Genomic DNA, 18,028 nt, shown 5'->3' with positions numbered 1-18,028 from the left:
ACCCTCCCACAGTGCGACACTCCCTCAGCACTGACCCTCCGACAGTGCGACACTCCCTCAGCACTGACCCTCCGACAGTGCGGCTCTCCCTCAGCACTGACCCTCCAACAGTGCGACACTCCCTCAACACTGACCCTCCCACAGTGCGACACTCCCTCAGCACTGACCCTCCGACAGTGCGACACTCCCTCAGCACTGACCCTCCGACAGTGCGTTGCTCCCTCAGCACTGACCCTCCGACAGTGCGCACTCCCTCAGCACTGACCCTCCGACAGTGCGGCCCTCCCTCAGCACTGACCCTCTGACAGTGCGGCGCTCCCTCAGCACTGACCCTCCGACAGTGCGGCGCTCCCTCAGCACTGACCCTCCGACAGTGCGGCCCTCCCTCAGCACTGACCCTCCGACAGTGCGGCGCTCCCTCAGCACTGACCCTCCGACAGTGCAGCACTCCCTCAGCACTGACCCTCCGACAGTGCCCACTCCCTCAGCACTGACCCTCCGACAGTGCGGCGCTCCCTCAGCACTGACCCTCCGACAGTGCGGCACTCCCTCAGCACTGACCCTCCGACAGTGCGGCGCTGCCTCAGCACTGACCCTCCGACATTGCGGCGCTCCCTCAGCACTGACCCTCCGACAGTGCGGCGCTCCCTCAGCACTGACCCTCCGACAGTGCGGCGCTCCCTCAGCACTGACCCTCCGACAGTGCAGCACTCCCTCAGCACTGACCCTCCGACAGTGCCCACTCCCTCAGCACTGACCCTCCGACAGTGCGGCACTCCCTCAGCACTGACCCTCCGACAGTGCGGCACTCCCTCAGCACTGACCCTCCGACAGTGCGGCGCTGCCTCAGCACTGACCCTCCGACAGTGCGGCACTCCCTCAGCACTGACCCTCCGACAGTGCCCACTCCCTCAGCACTGACCCTCCGACAGTGCCCACTCCCTCAGCACTGACCCTCCGACAGTGCGGCACTCCCTCAGCACTGACCCTCCGACAGTGCGGCACTCCCTCAGCACTGACCCTCCGACAGTGCGGCGCTGCCTCAGCACTGACCCTCCGACAGTGCGGCACTCCCTCAGCACTGACCCTCCATGAACCACAGCTAAAGCTTGGTTCCTTTGCTGAACCCTGCCTTAACCCTGTCACCCTCACCTCTGTACACGTTCCTGCTCATATTGAGTTCTTCACTGACGAACACTAGCTCCTGGTCCAGCATCTCACAAACCCATGTTTCTAATCCCCCCATCGCCTTAGCCCTCCCTTGCTCTCTCTCTCTCTCTCTCGCTGGGCTCCTGCAGTGCCCTGCAGTTTGATTCCTGCACCATGTGTCTTCAGCAGCTTGGGACATAAACTCTGTGGTTCCCTGTGACCCCACATGAACATTCCATTGGAATGTTCCCATGATACAGCTTCTGATGGTTTATCAGGTGGAAGGTGCTATGTAAATGCATGATTTTGTTTGGATTCTGCACCTTGGGTAATGGTGTCCCTCTGTCTACTCTCTCACCTCTTCAATTATCTTCAGCTCCACCCTCAGTCTTCACAGGGATCTCAGCCTCGTTTTACAGTGAATCCTCATCACTGAAGAAGAGGAGGAGGCCATTCAGCCCCTCAAGTCTGTTCTATCATTCAATACAATCTTGGCCTCACTTTCCTGCCTGCTCTCCTTAACCCTTTAACTGATTAACAATCTCTCCAACTCCTCTTTAACTTGACTTAATGTCCCAGCATGCCCCCCCTCCTCTATATTAGAATTATTAGATATTAGATTCCCTACAGTGTGGAAACAGGCCCTTCGGCCCAACAAGTCCACACTGACCCTCCGAAGAGCAAGCCACCCTGATTAATGAATCTAACACTACGGGCAATTTCCCATGGCCAATCCACACTAACCTGCACGTCTTTGGACTGTGGGAGGAAACTGGAGCACTCGGAGGAATCCCACGCAGACACGGGGAGAATGTGCAAACTCCACACAGACAGTCGCCCGAGGGTGGAATCGAACCAGGGACCCTGGTGCTGTGAGGCAGCGGTGCTAACCACCGGGCCTTGAAAGAAATCACTCCTCCCCATCCTCACCCTTTAACCCTTTCAGCTCCGGCCTGGTTCCGGTGAGTGCCCTCGGTGCCCTGTTCTGAGTGACGCTGTGTCTGAGTGTATCCCCCTCCCCCCCCCCCCCACCGACCTGGAGTTTGGCCGGGGCTGGGTGAGGGGGGGGGGGGTCAGGGCGGTAACTCACCCGACTGAAGTCACCCGCCTCGCAGTCCTCGCCACGGTAACGGCAATCCAGCAGCATCTCAGCCAGGTCATGGCCGGCTCGGTCAAACAGCGCCGTCATATCGAAGCTCCGGCTGGGGGTGAAGCCGGACAGGTCTGGGTCCAGGCCAATGGTCGCCAGGAAAGCGGGCATCTCCACTTCCTTCACCCCCAGCAGCCCACCCAGCCAATAGACATCGTTCTTGGTGACCTGGGATTTGCGCAGACTGTTCTGGTTACACAGGGTGACTGCGGGGAACACCATACTGGAACTGTCCATCTCGTCCAGGGTAGTGACATGATGGTACTGGATATAATAATCCACTCGGTCTACCACCTGATACAGGAACAGGGCCAGTGAGGTGAGGAAGGAGAGAGCCCAGAGCAGTCTGCGGAACGTGACTCCACCCGGCAGGAAGATGTGATTGATTCCGTGCAGTGTGCAAGCCCCAGCAAATACCGTGATGTCTGATGGCTTCCTCTCTTCCTTCTCCCCAAACTCCATGTCCCATTCCTGCATCCCCAGCTCCTCGCGTGGCCTCGCTCTGCGCAGACTGCAGAGAGAGCGAGAGGGGTGGAGAGGTAACAGGACTCTCTCTAACAGGGCACCCACCCCTGACTGGCTCCTGCCAGGAAAAGCTCAGGTTACAGGAACTGACAACTGCAGGAGAGGCAGGCAAACACAGAGAGAAGGTCAAATGCAGACACAGAGCAGCACACAGTGAGTGACTGACACACCGCGGGGACAGGAAGAAATAGTAACTCAGACAGAGATAGAGAGAGAGAGAGAGACAAACGCAGCGAAACAGTCAAAGGAGGAAGAGGGACAGACACAGAGATTCTGAGAATGGGATGGATGCCGAGAAAGTGTGGTGCTGGAAAAGCACAGCAGGTCAGGCAGTATCCGAGGAGCAGGAGGGTCGATGTTTCAGGCAGAGGCCCTTCATCAGGAACGGGAGGGATGAGTTCAATCATGAATCAGACGCTGGTCCAACCTCAGCTGGAATACTGCAGGCAGGTTTGGGCTCCGCGCCTGAGAAAACATGGAGGCCATGATGTCCTGTCCAATCTAGTCCCACCTGCCAGCACCCGGCCTTTATCATACTCGTCTGATACCAGGTATAGAGGGAGCGCTCTGTGAGGAGACGTTGAGTAGGTTGGGCCTGGAATCTTCGCAATGTAGAAGGATTGGGATGTAATCTTATTGAAACATTCACATTTGAGTTGACAGGGTAGGTGTGGAGAGGGTGTGTCCCTGGGTGGGACAGGCTAGGACCAGGGGTACATTGTCTCCGAGTAAGGGGCCACCCCTTGAGGACACAGATGAGGAGGAATTCTTTCTCTCAGAGGATTGGGAATCTGTGGAATCCTTTACCCAGAGGGATGGTAAGGCTGGGACATTAAGTATATTCAAGGCTGATGCAGACAGGTTTCAGTCAGTGGGGGGAATCGAGGGTTATGGGGAAAAGGCAGGATAGTGGAGGTGAGGATGATCAGATCAGCCATGATCTTATTGAATGATAGAGTAGGCTCAATGCGCTTGTTCTGAAGATGTGGGTGTACTGTACCTTTAAGAGAGTTAAAAGCAACAGAACTACATGGGCGGCACGGTGGCACAGGGGCACAATGGTTAGCACTGCTGCCTCACAGCGCCAGAGACCCGGGTTCAAGTCCCACCTCAGGCAACTGACTGTGTGGAGTCTGCACGTTCTCCCTGTGGCTGCGTGGGTTTCCTCCGGGTATTCCAGTTTCCTCCCATAGTCCAAAGATGTGCAGGTCAGGTGAATTGGCCGTGCTAAATTGCCCGTAGTGTTAGGTGAAGGGGTAAATGTAGGGGAATGGGTCTGGGTGGGTTACGCTTCTGCGGGTCGGTGTGGACTTGTTGTGCCGAAGGGCCTGTTTCCCCACTGTAATGTAATCTAATCTAATCTCTGACAGCACCAAGTGTTCTGAAAAGAAATATAATGTAACATTTGATCAAACAACTCGATCAGCTGGTTGCCTGGAAACCATGAAACAGATTCAAATTAGGCCAATTTAAATTATACCTCAAAAAATACCAAACTCCAATCCAGTTTGAATTGAGTATATGGACCATCTTAAAAGCCAATGACACAATTCGATGCTTTGGGGGGTATAAGACTGGGGAAAATTGAACAGTTGGGAGGGGAACTGCCAAGCCACCAGCATGTACAGACTGCCCAGAGAATAGCTCTCTTAAAGGTACCTTTATCGATCAGTAACCTGTAAAACAGAAATCCCCAAGAGGAAGAAAAGAAAACAGGAATACAGAGAAAATAGAAAGCTGCCTGGGTTTGAGCGAGAAGTTTTGTAACCAGGAGTTTATTGGACTGGTATTATAGAAGGGAAGGTAACAGATAGGTTAGAGGAAGGAGTTGTAAACAGTTATTAGTTACTTATTCTCTGTTACACTTTAAGAAATAAAGTTGTTAAGTTTTACTTTAAATAGCTCTTGGCCACTGGAGTTTTCACAGATTACTACATGGGAGAAATAGAGTCATAGAGTCATAGAGATGTACATCATGGAAACAGACCCTTCAGCCCAACCCGTCCATGCTGTCCCAGATATCCCAACCCAATCTAGTCCCACCTGCCAGCACCCGGCCCATATCCCTCCAAACCCTTCCTATTCATATACCCATCCAAATGCCTCTTAAATGTTGCAATTGTACCAGCCTCCACCACATCCTCTGGCAGCACATTCCATACACGTACCACCCTCTGCGTGAAAAAGTTGTCCCTTAGGTCTCTTTTATATCTTTCCTCTCTCACCTTAAACCTATCCCCTCTAGTTCTGGACTCCCCCACCCCAAGGAAAATACTTTGTCTATTTATCCTATCCATACCCCTCATAATTTTGTAAACCTCTATAAGGTCACCCCTCAGCCTCCGACGCTCCAGGGAAAACAGCCCCAGCCTGTTCAGCCTCTCCCTGTAGCTCAGATCCTCCAACCCTGGCAACATCCTTGTAAATCTTTTCTGAACCCTTTCAAGTTTCACAACATCTTTCCAATAGGAAGGAGACCAGAAATGCACACAATATTCCAACAGTGGCCTAACCAATGTCCTGTACAGCCGCAACATGACCTCCCAACTCCTGTACTCAATACTCTGACCAATTCTGTGTTGCTGGGTTAAATTAGCAGAGGGGGTTTACCCCGTGTCAAAACAGTTTGGGGGCTTGGGTCTAGGATTTGAACTGGTTTAGACAGATTTGAATAGATTTGGGAAAACGAAAAGTCCTGTCAGATTTAAACACCTGCAGGTGAGTGTCCTAGATCTTTAAATAAACCGTAGGTGAGACAATTTGGTTAATTTCGGTGACTTGTGGTTGATTAAATTAGAAGTGAGAGAAGTGGCTGTTAAAGTTGCTAAAGAGGTTCTGGGATTTGAAGATGATTCTCAGATTTGCCAAGAAAGTTTCGAAGGAAAGAAAAAGGCCATACTTCTGGAATTTGCAAAGAATTTAGATTTGGGTTTAACCGAGGACAAAAGTAAAGCTGAAATTGTAAGGGAGCTACTCAAACACTTAGATGTGTCACAGAAACAGACAAGTGCAGTAGAGGTAGAAAAACTTAAATTACAATTGAGGAAAATGGAGTTAGAACACAGAACATAGAAAAGTACAGCACAGAACAGGCCTCTTGGCCCATGATGTTGTGCCGATGATTAATCCTAATGTAAAATATAGTAACTTAACCTACGCACCCCTCAACTCACTGCTATCCATGTGCATGTCCAGCAGTCGCTTAAATGTCCCTAATGACTCTGCTTCCACCACCACAGCTGGCAGCACATTCCATACATTCACAACTCTCTGCATAAAGAACCTACCTCTGACGTCTCCTTTATACCTTCATCCTAATATCTTCAAACTATGATTCCTCGTGCCAGTCAATCCTACCCTGGGGAAAAGTCTCTGGCTATTGACTCTATCTATTGCACTCATTATTTTGTACACCTCGATCAGGTCTCCTCTCTTCCTCCTTCTCTCCAGAGAGAGAAAGGTCTGAGCTTATTCAACCTCTCTTCATACGGCAAGTCCTCCAGTCCAGGCAGCATCCTGGTAAACCTTCTTTGCACCCTCTCCAAAGCCTCTGTATCTTTCCTATAGTAGGGCGACCAGAACAGGACACAATATTCCAACTGTGGTCTCACCAGGGACTTGTAGAGCTGCAGCAAAACCTTGCGGCTCTTAAACTCGATCCCCCTGTTAATGAAAGCCAAAATACTATGTGCTTTCTGAACAACCCTATCCACTTGCGTGGCAACTTTGAGGGATCTATGTACTTGCACACCCAGACCCCCCTGTTCCTCCACACTGTCAAGAATCCTTTCTTTAATCCTATATTCAGCATTTGAGTTTGACCTTCCAAAATGCATCACGTCTCATTTATCCAGGTTGAACTTCATCTGCCATTTCTCAGCCCAGCTCTGTATCCTGTCTATGTCACGCTGCAGCCTGCAGTAGCCCTCGATACTATCAATGACACCTTCAACCTCAGTCTCATCGGCAAATTTACTAACCCACCCCTCAACCTCCTCATCCAAGTCATTTATAAAAACTACAAAGAGCAGAGGCCCAAGAACAGAGCCCTGTGGGATCCCACTCAACACTGAACTCCAGGCAGAATACTTCCCATCTACAACCACTCTCTGCCTTCTGTCAGCCAGCCAATTCTGAATCCAGATAGCCAAATCTCCCTGTATCCCATATCTCCTGACCTTATGAATGAGACTACCACGGGGAACTTTATCAAATGCTTTGCTGAAGTCCATATACACCAAATCTACTGCTTGACCTTTGTTGACCTGTCTTGTCATCTCCTCAAAGAACCCAATAAGATTTGTGAGGCATGACTTGCCCCTCACAAAGCCATGCTGACTGCCTTTAATCACACGATGTTTTGTCAAATAGTCATAAATCCTATCCCTCAGAATTCTTTCCAAAACCTTGCTGACCACAGATGTAAGATTGATTGGTCTGTAATTACCAGGGATTTCCCTATTCCCCTTCTTGAAAAGAGGAACAACATTCACCTCCTTCCCATCCTCCGGTATGACTCCGATGGAGAGTGAGGAAGCAAAGGTCTTCACCAGTGGCTTCGCAACCTCCTTTCTCGCTTCCTGGAGCAGCCTAGGATAAATCTGGTCTGGCCCTGGGGACTTACCAATCTTAATGTTTTCCAAAATTTCCAGCATATCAACTTTATCAATCTTGATCTGGTCAAGTGTGTTCCCAGCTCCTCAAAGTTCTCATTTACAGCAAGTTCCCTTTCCTTGGTGAAAACCGAAGCAAAACGCTCATTTAGGGGCTTCCCCTATCTGCTCAGACTCCACGCACAAGTTCCCTCCGCTATCCCTGACTGGTCTTACCTTCTCCCTGATCATTCTCTTATTTCCATGATCATTCTCTTATTAGTAACAAGATATAGAGAGGGAGGGAGAAAGGGAAAGAGAGAGAGAAGGTTCTTGGCTAAGCAAAGGGAGAGAAGAAAGGGAGAGACAAAAAGAGTGTTGAAAGTGATGCTGTCTGGAATGAAGATCACACCCGCCACATTCCAAAGCCTCATGAACAGAGTTGAGGCTGGGTTAGCAAACTATGCAGTCTATTTGGACGATGTAGTGATCTTTAGTAAGTTCTGGAAAGATCACGTGGTAAAGTTGGCAGAGCTCTTTGAATGACTATGGGAAGCAAAATTGATGGTAAACTTAAATAAAACAGAATTTGTGAAAGCAGAGGTGATGTTCTTGGGACATGGAAGGTTGACCCCACGGAACACAAAGACGAAGGCCATTGAGGAATTTCCACAACCAACCTCGAAGAAAGAGGTGCTTCAATTCTTAGGACTCAGCGGATTCTATCAGAAGTTTGTTGCAAATTTCAGCAGTGTAGTGGCACCAGTAACCGATTGGCTGGAGACAAACACAACATTTCGGTGGACAGAAGCATTCCAGGAGACATTCGACTATTTAGAATCAAGATTAACCACCAAACCAGTTTTAACTACATGCAGCCTTTCAAAACCTTATAAAATCACCATCGATGCTAGTGACATAGGAGTCGGAGCTGTACTCCTACAGGAAGGTGAGGATGGGATTGAACTGCCAGTTGGTTACTTTTTGAAGAGGATCAACATCCACCAGAGGAAATACTCCACAATCGAAAAGGAACGATTGAGTTTGGTCCTGGCCTTACAATAGTTTGATGTGTATGTCACAAATAATGTGTAAGAGACGGTTGTGTACACTGATTACAATCCACTTATATTCTTAGAATGCTTTAAAGACAAGAATATGAGACTATTTCATTGAAGTCTGATGTCACAAAGTTTTAATTTAAAAATTGTATATGTTGCAGGTTGTAAGAATGTAATCACGGATGCGTTATTGCGGATTTAACTGATAGAGTTTAGATGAGATTTGTCTTGGTATATGGGAAGAGGTTAAGGTGAACTTATAATAAAGTTATCTGTATGTTCGGGTAATATGTGAAGCCATCTTTTCATTTTGATGGTTCATTTTCCTGAAGGTGAGCGGTGTTATGAAGATGTGGGTGTACTGTACCTTTAAGAGAGTTAAAAGCAACAGAACTACCTGACACAGCACCAAATGTAACATTTGGTTGAACAACTTAGAACATAGAACATAGAACAATACAGCACAGAACAGGCCCTTCGGCCCACGATGTTGTGCCGAACTTCTAACCTAGATTAAGCACCCATCCATGTACCTATCCAAATGCCGCTTAAAGGTCGCCAATGATTCTGACTCTACCACTCCCACGGGCAGCGCATTCCATGCCCCCACCACTCTCTGGATAAAGAACCCACCCCTGACATCTCCCCTATACCTTCCACCCTTCACCTTAAATTTATGTCCCCTTGTAACACTCTGTTGTACCCGGGGAAAAAGTTTCTGACTGTCTACTCTATCTATTCCTCTGATCATCTTATAAACCTCTATCAAGTCACCCCTCATCCTTCGCCGTTCCAACAAGAAAAGGCCGAGAACTCTCAACCTATCCTCGTACGACCTACTCTCCATTCCAGGCAACATCCTGGTAAATCTTCTCTGCACCCTCTCCAAAGCTTCCACATCTTTCCTAAAGTGAGGCGACCAGAACTGCACACAGTACTCCAACTGTGGCCTAACCAAAGTCCTGTACAGCTGCAACATCACTTCACGATTCTTGAATTCAATCCCTCTGCTAATGAACGATAATACTCCATAGGCCTTCTTACAAACTCTATCCACCTGAGTGGCAACCTTCAAAGATCTATGTACATAGACCCCAAGATCCCTCTGCTCCTCCACCTTAATAAGAACCCTACCATTAACCCTGTATTCCGCATTCTTATTTCTTCTTCCAAAATGGACAACCTCACACTTGGCAGGGTTGAACTCCATCTGCCACTCCTCAGCCCAGCTCTGCATCATATCTAAGTCCCTCTGCAGCCGACAACAGCCCTCCTCACTGTCCACAACTCCACCTATCTTCGTATCATCTGCAAATTTACTGACCCACCCTTCAACTCCCTCATCTAAGTCATTAATAAAAATTACAAACAGCAGAGGACCCAGAACTGATCCCTGCGGAACTCCACTTGTAACTCGACTCCAGGCTGAATATTTACCATCTACCACCACTCTCTGACTTCGACCGGTTAACCAATTCTCTATCCAACTGGCCAAATTTCCCTCTATCCCATGCCTCCTGACTTTCCGCATAAGCCTACCATGGGGAACCTTATCAAATGCCTTACTAAAATCCATGTACACTACATCCACTGCTCTACCCTCATCCACATGCTTGGTCACCTCCTCGAAGAATTCAATAAGACTTGTAAGGCAAGACCTACCCTTCACAAATCCGTGCTGGCTGTCCCTAATCAAGCAGTGTCTTTCCAGATACTCGTAAATCCTATCCCTCAGTACCCTTTCCATTACTTTGCCTACCACAGAAGTAAGACTAACTGGCCTGTAATTCCCGGGGTTATCCCTATTCCCTTTTTTGAACAGGGGCACAATATTCGCTACTCTCCAGTCCCCTGGTACCACCCCCGTTGCCAGTGAAGAACTTGATTAGCTGGTTGCCTGAAAATGACAAACAGATTCAAATTAAGCCAATTTAAATGATACCCCAAAAAATACCAAACCACAATCCAATTTGAATTGAGTATATTGACAATCTTAAAAACCAATGACACAATCTGATCCTTTAGAGGTGCAGGACTGGGGAAAATTGAACAGTTGGGAGGAGAACTGCCAAGCCAACAACATCTGCAGACTGCCTGGAGAATAGCTCTCTCAAAGGTACCTTTATCAATCAGTGACCAGAGAAGCATTATCCCCAAGAGGAAGAAAAGACGAGAGGAATACAGAGAAAACGGAAAGCTGTCTGGTTCTGAGATAGAAGTTTTGGTTTGTAAATCTTAATCAGGAGTTTTATCCGATTAATATTATAGAAAGGAAGGTAACAGATAAGTTAATTATAGCTTAATTAATACTGGTTAGTGAATTATTCTCTGTTATACTTTAAGAAATAAAGTTGTTAATTTTTACTTCAACTCGTTCATGACCACTCGGATTTTCACCGATTACTGTACGGAAGAAATCGTTTCAGTGCTGCGGGTTTTAAATTGAGCAGGAGGGTTTACCCCATGTAGTAACACGCTGCACGGGTGACATCTGCTCTGGTATCTGGTGGTGTCACCAGGGAGAAAGACAGTCACAAAGTGGAGACAGAGAAAAGGGGATCAGGAGAGAAAGTGGCGAGAATGTGTGTGTATGAGTGTGTGTGTGTGAGTGTGTATGTGAGTGTGAGCGTATGTGCATATGTGAGTGTGTGTGAGTGTGTGTGTGAGTATGTGTGAGTGTGTGTGAGTGTATGTGAGTGTGTATGTGTGAGTGTGTGTGTGAGTGTGTGAGTGTATGTGAGTGTGTGTGTATGAGTGTGAGTGTATGTGAGTGTGTGTGTGTGTTTGTGAGTGTGTGTGCGTGTGAGTGTGTGTGTATGTCAGTGTGTGTGTATGTGAGTGTGTGTGCGTGTATGTGCGAATGTGAGTGTGTGTATGTGTGTTTGTGTGAGTGTGTGTTTGTATGTGAGTGTGTGTGTATGTGAGTGTGTGTGTGAGTGTGTATATGTATGAGTGTGTGAGTGTGTGTATGTGTGTGAGTGTGTGTGTGAGAGTGTGTGTGTATGTCTGTGTGTGTGTGAGTGTGTGTGTGAGTGTGTGTTTGTATGTGAGTGTGTGTGTATGTGTGTGTATGTGAGTGTGTGTGTGTGTCTGTGAGCGTGTGTGTGTGTGTGTAAGTGTGTATGTATGTGAGTGTGTTTGTGAGTGTGTGTGCGTGAGTGTATGTGAGTGTGTGTGTGAGTATGTGTGAGTGTGTGTGTTTGTATGATCGTGTGTGAGTGTGTGTGTGTTTGTGAGTGTGGGTGTGTGAGTGTGTGTGTATGTGAGTGTGTGTGTGTGAGTATGTGTGTGTATGAATGTGTATGAGTGTATGTGAGTGTGTGTGTGAGTGTATGAGTGTGTGTGTGAGAGTGTGTGTGTGCATGAGTGTGTGTGTGAGTGTGTGTGTATGTGAGTGTGTGTGTGTGAGCGTGTGTGAGTGTGTCTGTGAGTGAGTGTGTGTGTATGTGTATGTGTGTGTGTATGTGTGTGTATGTGAGTATGTGTGTGAGTGTATGTGAGTGAGTGTATGTGAGTGTGTGTGTGTGAGTGTGTGTATGTGAGTGTGTGTGTGTGAGTGTATGAGTCTGTGAGTGTGGAGGGAGCACTGCACTGTCGGAGGGTCAGTGCTAAGGGAGCACTGCACTGTCGGAGGGTCAGTGCTGAGGGTGTGCCACACTGTGGGAGGGTCAGTGATGAGGGAGTGCCGCACTGTCGGAGGGTCAGTGCTGAGGGAGCACTGCACTGTCGGAGGGTCAGTGCTGAGGGAGCGCTGCACTGTCGGAGGGTCAGTGCTGAGGGAGCACTGCACTTTCGGAGGGTCAGTGCTGAGGGAGCACTGCACTGTCGGAGGGTCAGTGCTGAGGGAGTGCTGCACTGTCGGAGGGTCAGTGCTGAGGGAGAGCCGCACTGTCGGAGGGTCAGTGCTGAGGGAGTGGGCACTGTCGGAGGGTCAGTGCTGAGGGAGTGCCGCACTGTCGGAGGGTCAGTGCTGAGGGAGTGCCGCACTGTCGGAGGGTCAGTGCTGAGGGAGTGCCGCACTGTCGGAGGGTCAGTGCTGAGGGAGTGCCGCACTGTCGGAGGGTCAGTGCTGAGGGAGTGCCGCACTGTCGGAGGGTCAGTGCTGAGGGAGTGCCGCACTGTCGGAGGGTCAGTGCTGAGGGAGTGCCGCACTGTCGGAGGGTCAGTGCTGAGAATTGAACTCCCTTTTAAAACTATTCCAGCATTCTCCTGCTTCGCAGGAAGGGACTTCCAAAAACTCACCTCCCTCTGGGAGAAAGGTTCGTCGTAAACAGGTGAGCCCCTTCACGTTGAACAGTGGCTCCTGTTTCTAGAATCTTCCACAAGAGGAAACATCCTTTCCACATTTCTCATACCGAACCCCTTCAGGAAAGACCCTTCTGCTCATATATCCTCCAATTAGTTCAGGAATCAGAGCCCTCAAACACGACACAGAGGGAGGGGGAGACAGAGACAGAGAGAGAAAAGAAAGAAAGAGACAGAGAGAGAGGGAATGAGGTAGAAGAAGAGGGAGAGGGAGAAAGAAGAAGGAAGAAACAGAGCGAAACTTGAGAGAGAAATTGAGTGAGAAAAACAGAGAGGGAGAGCTGAAGCTGGACAGACCCGTGTAGAGGAGGGACAGGGGGGGTACGGGGGGGTACGGGGGGTATAGGGAGGTATAGGGGGGACAGGGGGGACAGGGGGTACGGAGGGGTATAGGGGGGACAGGGGGGACAGGGGGTACGGAGGGGTATAGGGGGGACAGGGGGGACAGGGGGGTACGGGGAGGGGTATGGGGGTATAGGGGAGTCTGGGGGGGGGTATAGGTGGGGTATGGGGGGGGTATAGGGGGGGTTGGGGGGGTTAGGGGAGTATAGGAGGGTACGGGGGGGGTATAGGGTGGTACAGGGGGGTATAGAGGGGTATAGGGAGGGACAGGGAGGGACAGGGGGGTACGGGGGGGTACGGGGGGTACGGGGGGTATAGGGGGGTATAGGGGGGTATAGGGAGGGACAGGGAGGGACAGGGGGGTACGGGGGGTATAGGGTGGTATAGGGGGGTACAGGGGGTATAGGGAGGTACAGGGGGGTATAGGGGGGTATAGGGAGGGACAGGGAGGGACAGGGAGTACAGGGGGGTATGGGGGGTATAGGGAGGTACAGGGGGGTATAGGGGGGTATAGGGAGGGACAGGGAGGTACGGGGGGTATGGGGGGTATAGGGAGGTACAGGGGGTATGGGGGGTATAGGGAGGTACAGGGGGATATAGCGAGGTACAGGGGGTATAGGGAGATATAGCGGGTACAGGGTAGCACAGGGAGGTATAGGGAGGTACAGTGGGGGTATAGGGAGGTATAGGGAGGTACAGGGAGGTACAGGGAGGTATAGGGAGGTACAGGGAGGTATAGGGAGGTATAGGGAGGTACAGGGAGGTACAGGGAGGTATAGGGAGGTATAGGGAGGTACAGGGAGGTACAGGAAGGTATAGGGAGGTATAGGGAGGTACAGGGAGGTATAGGGAGGTATAGGGAGGTACAGGGAGGTATAGGGAGGTACAGGGAGGTATAGGGAGGTATAGGGAGGTACAGGGAGGTACAGGAAGGTATAGGGAGGTATAGGGAGGTACAGGGAGGTATAGGGAGGTACAGGGAGGTACAGGGAGGTATAGGGAGGTACAGGGAGGTATAGGGAGGTACAGGGAGGTATAGGGAGGTACAGGAAGGTATAGGGAGGTATAGGGAGGTACAGGGAGGTATAGGGAGGTACAGGAAGGTATAGGGAGGTATAGGGAGGTACAGGGAGGTACAGGGAGGTATAGGGAGGTACAGGAAGGTATAGGGAGGTATAGGGAGGTACAGGGGGGTATAGGGAGGTACAGGGAGGTACAGGGAGGTATAGGGAGGTACAGGGAGGTATAGGGAGGTATAGGGAGGTACAGGGGGGTATAGGGAGGTATAGGGAGGTACAGGGAGGTATAGGGAGGTACAGGGAGGTATAGGGAGGTAAAGGGAGGTACAGGGAGGTATAGGGAGGTACAGGGAGGTACAGGGAGGTATAGGGAGGTACAGGGAGGTATAGGGAGGTATAGGGAGGTACAGGGAGGTATAGGGAGGTACAGGGAGGTACAGGGAGGTACAGGGAGGTACAGGAAGGTATAGGGAGGTATAGGGAGGTACAGGGAGGTATAGGGAGGTACAGGGAGGTACAGGGAGGTATAGGGAGGTACAGGGAGGTACAGGGAGGTATAGGGAGGTACAGGGAGGTACAGGGAGGTATAGGGAGGTACAGGGAGGTACAGGGAGGTATAGGGAGGTACAGGCAAGTATAGGGAGGTATAGGGAGGTACAGGGAGGTATAGGGAGGTATAGGGAGGTACAGGCAAGTATAGGGAGGTATAGGGAGGTATAGGGAGGTACAGGCAAGTATAGGGAGGTACAGGGAGGTATAGGGAGGTACAGGCAAGTATAGGGAGGTATAGGGAGGTACAGGGAGGTATAGGGAGGTATAGGGAGGTACAGGGAGGTATAGGGAGGTACAGGGAGGTACAGGGAGGTATAGGGAGGTATAGGGAGGTACAGGGAGGTACAGGCAAGTATAGGGAGGTATAGGGAGGTATAGGGAGGTACAGGGAGGTATAGGGAGGTATAGGGAGGTATAGGGAGGTACAGGGGGGTATAGGGAGGTACAGGGAGGTATAGGGAGGTATAGGGAGGTACAGGGAGGTATAGGGAGGTACAGGGAGGTACAGGGAGGTATAGGGAGGTACAGGGAGGTACAGGGAGGTATAGGGAGGTACAGGGAGGTATAGGGAGGTACAGGGAGGTATAGGGAGGTATAGGGAGGTACAGGGAGGTACAGGGGGGTATAGGGGGGTATAGGGAGGGACAGGGAGGTACGGGGGGTATGGGGGGTATAGGGAGGTACAGGGGGTATGGGGGGTATAGGGAGGTACAGGGGGATATAGCGAGGTACAGGGGGTATAGGGAGATATAGCGGGTACAGGGTAGCACAGGGAGGTATAGGGAGGTACAGTGGGGGTATAGGGAGGTATAGGGAGGTACAGGGAGGTACAGGGAGGTATAGGGAGGTACAGGGAGGTATAGGGAGGTATAGGGAGGTACAGGGAGGTACAGGGAGGTATAGGGAGGTACAGGGAGGTACAGGAAGGTATAGGGAGGTATAGGGAGGTACAGGGAGGTATAGGGAGGTATAGGGAGGTACAGGGAGGTATAGGGAGGTACAGGGAGGTATAGGGAGGTATAGGGAGGTACAGGGAGGTACAGGAAGGTATAGGGAGGTATAGGGAGGTACAGGGAGGTATAGGGAGGTACAGGGAGGTACAGGGAGGTATAGGGAGGTACAGGGAGGTATAGGGAGGTACAGGGAGGTATAGGGAGGTACAGGAAGGTATAGGGAGGTATAGGGAGGTACAGGGAGGTATAGGGAGGTACAGGAAGGTATAGGGAGGTATAGGGAGGTACAGGGAGGTACAGGGAGGTATAGGGAGGTACAGGGGGGTATAGGGAGGTACAGGGAGGTACAGGGAGGTATAGGGAGGTACAGGGAGGTATAGGGAGGTATAGGGAGGTACAGGGGGGTATAGGGAGGTATAGGGAGGTACAGGGAGGTATAGGGAGGTACAGGGAGGTATAGGGAGGTACAGGGAGGTATAGGGAGGTACAGGGAGGTACAGGGAGGTACAGGGAGGTATAGGGAGGTACAGGGAGGTATAGGGAGGTATAGGGAGGTACAGGGAGGTATAGGGAGGTACAGGGAGGTACAGGGAGGTACAGGGAGGTACAGGAAGGTATAGGGAGGTATAGGGAGGTATAGGGAGGTACAGGGAGGTATAGGGAGGTATAGGGAGGTACAGGGAGGTACAGGGAGGTATAGGGAGGTACAGGGAGGTACAGGGAGGTATAGGGAGGTACAGGGAGGTACAGGGAGGTATAGGGAGGTACAGGGAGGTACAGGGAGGTATAGGGAGGTATAGGGAGGTATAGGGAGGTACAGGGAGGTATAGGGAGGTACAGGCAAGTATAGGGAGGTATAGGGAGGTACAGGGAGGTATAGGGAGGTATAGGGAGGTACAGGCAAGTATAGGGAGGTATAGGGAGGTATAGGGAGGTACAGGCAAGTATAGGGAGGTACAGGGAGGTATAGGGAGGTACAGGCAAGTATAGGGAGGTATAGGGAGGTACAGGGAGGTATAGGGAGGTATAGGGAGGTACAGGGAGGTATAGGGAGGTACAGGGAGGTACAGGGAGGTATAGGGAGGTATAGGGAGGTACAGGGAGGTACAGGGAGGTACAGGCAAGTATAGGGAGGTATAGGGAGGTATAGGGAGGTACAGGGAGGTATAGGGAGGTATAGGGAGGTACAGGGGGGTATAGGGAGGTACAGGGAGGTATAGGGAGGTATAGGGAGGTACAGGGAGGTATAGGGAGGTACAGGGAGGTACAGGGAGGTATAGGGAGGTACAGGGAGGTACAGGGAGGTATAGGGAGGTACAGGGAGGTATAGGGAGGTACAGGGAGGTACAGGGAGGTATAGGGAGGTATAGGGAGGTACAGGGGGGTATAGGGGGGTATAGGGAGGGACAGGGAGGGACAGGGAATACAGGGGGGTATGGGGGGTATAGGGAGGTACAGCGGGGTATAGGGGGGTATAGGGAGGGACAGGGAGGGACAGGGAGGTACGGGGGGTATGGGGGGTATAGGGAGGTACAGGGGGATATAGCGAGGTACAGGGGGTATAGGGAGATATAGCGGGTACAGGGTAGCACAGGGAGGTATAGGGAGGTACAGTGGGGGTATAGGGAGGTATAGGGAGGTACAGGGAGGTACAGGGAGGTATAGGGAGGTACAGGGAGGTATAGGGAGGTACAGGAAGGTATAGGGAGGTATAGGGAGGTACAGGGAGGTATAGGGAGGTACAGGAAGGTATAGGGAGGTACAGGGAGGTACAGGGAGGTACAGGGAGGTATAGGGAGGTACAGGAAGGTATAGGGAGGTATAGGGAGGTACAGGGGGGTATAGGGAGGTATAGGGAGGTACAGGGAGGTACAGGGAGGTATAGGGAGGTACAGGGAGGTATAGGGAGGTATAGGGAGGTACAGGGGGGTATAGGGAGGTATAGGGAGGTACAGGGAGGTATAGGGAGGTACAGGGAGGTATAGGGAGGTACAGGGAGGTACAGGGAGGTACAGGGAGGTATAGGGAGGTACAGGGAGGTATAGGGAGGTACAGGGAGGTACAGGGAGGTATAGGGAGGTACAGGGAGGTACAGGGAGGTATAGGGAGGTATAGGGAGGTACAGGGAGGTATAGGGAGGTATAGGGAGGTACAGGGAGGTATAGGGAGGTACAGGGAGGTACAGGGAGGTATAGGGAGGTATAGGGAGGTACAGGGAGGTACAGGGAGGTATAGGGAGGTACAGGGAGGTATAGGGAGGTACAGGGAGGTACAGGGAGGTATAGGGAGGTATAGGGAGGTATAGGGAGGTACAGGGAGGTATAGGGAGGTATAGGGAGGTATAGGGAGGTACAGGGAGGTATAGGGAGGTATAGGGAGG

General features: G+C 50.9%; 1 protein-coding gene across 3 annotated transcripts in view; it reads right to left on the bottom strand.

Moving 5' to 3' along the window:
* The window catches only part of LOC140476835 (acid-sensing ion channel 1C-like), a 474,098-nt gene that overhangs the window by 171,586 nt on the left and 284,484 nt on the right, over nt 1-18,028 (bottom strand). Inside the window, exon 1 of one of the 3 annotated variants that reach the window (XM_072569646.1) lies at nt 2,240-2,801. The exons of the other annotated variants lie outside the window; for them this stretch is intronic. Within the exon in view, the coding sequence (XP_072425747.1) occupies nt 2,240-2,776 (537 nt within the window). The 5' untranslated portion in view covers nt 2,777-2,801. Of the gene's footprint in view, nt 1-2,239; nt 2,802-18,028 lie in introns of those variants that run through there. 3 annotated transcript variants of the gene reach the window in all.

This window comes from Chiloscyllium punctatum, chromosome 5 (assembly GCF_047496795.1).
Source record: "Chiloscyllium punctatum isolate Juve2018m chromosome 5, sChiPun1.3, whole genome shotgun sequence".
Lineage (NCBI taxonomy): Eukaryota > Metazoa > Chordata > Chondrichthyes > Orectolobiformes > Hemiscylliidae > Chiloscyllium > Chiloscyllium punctatum.
The sequence above is the reverse complement of the archived record's forward strand: the minus strand, read 5'-3'. Positions and strand labels throughout refer to the sequence as shown.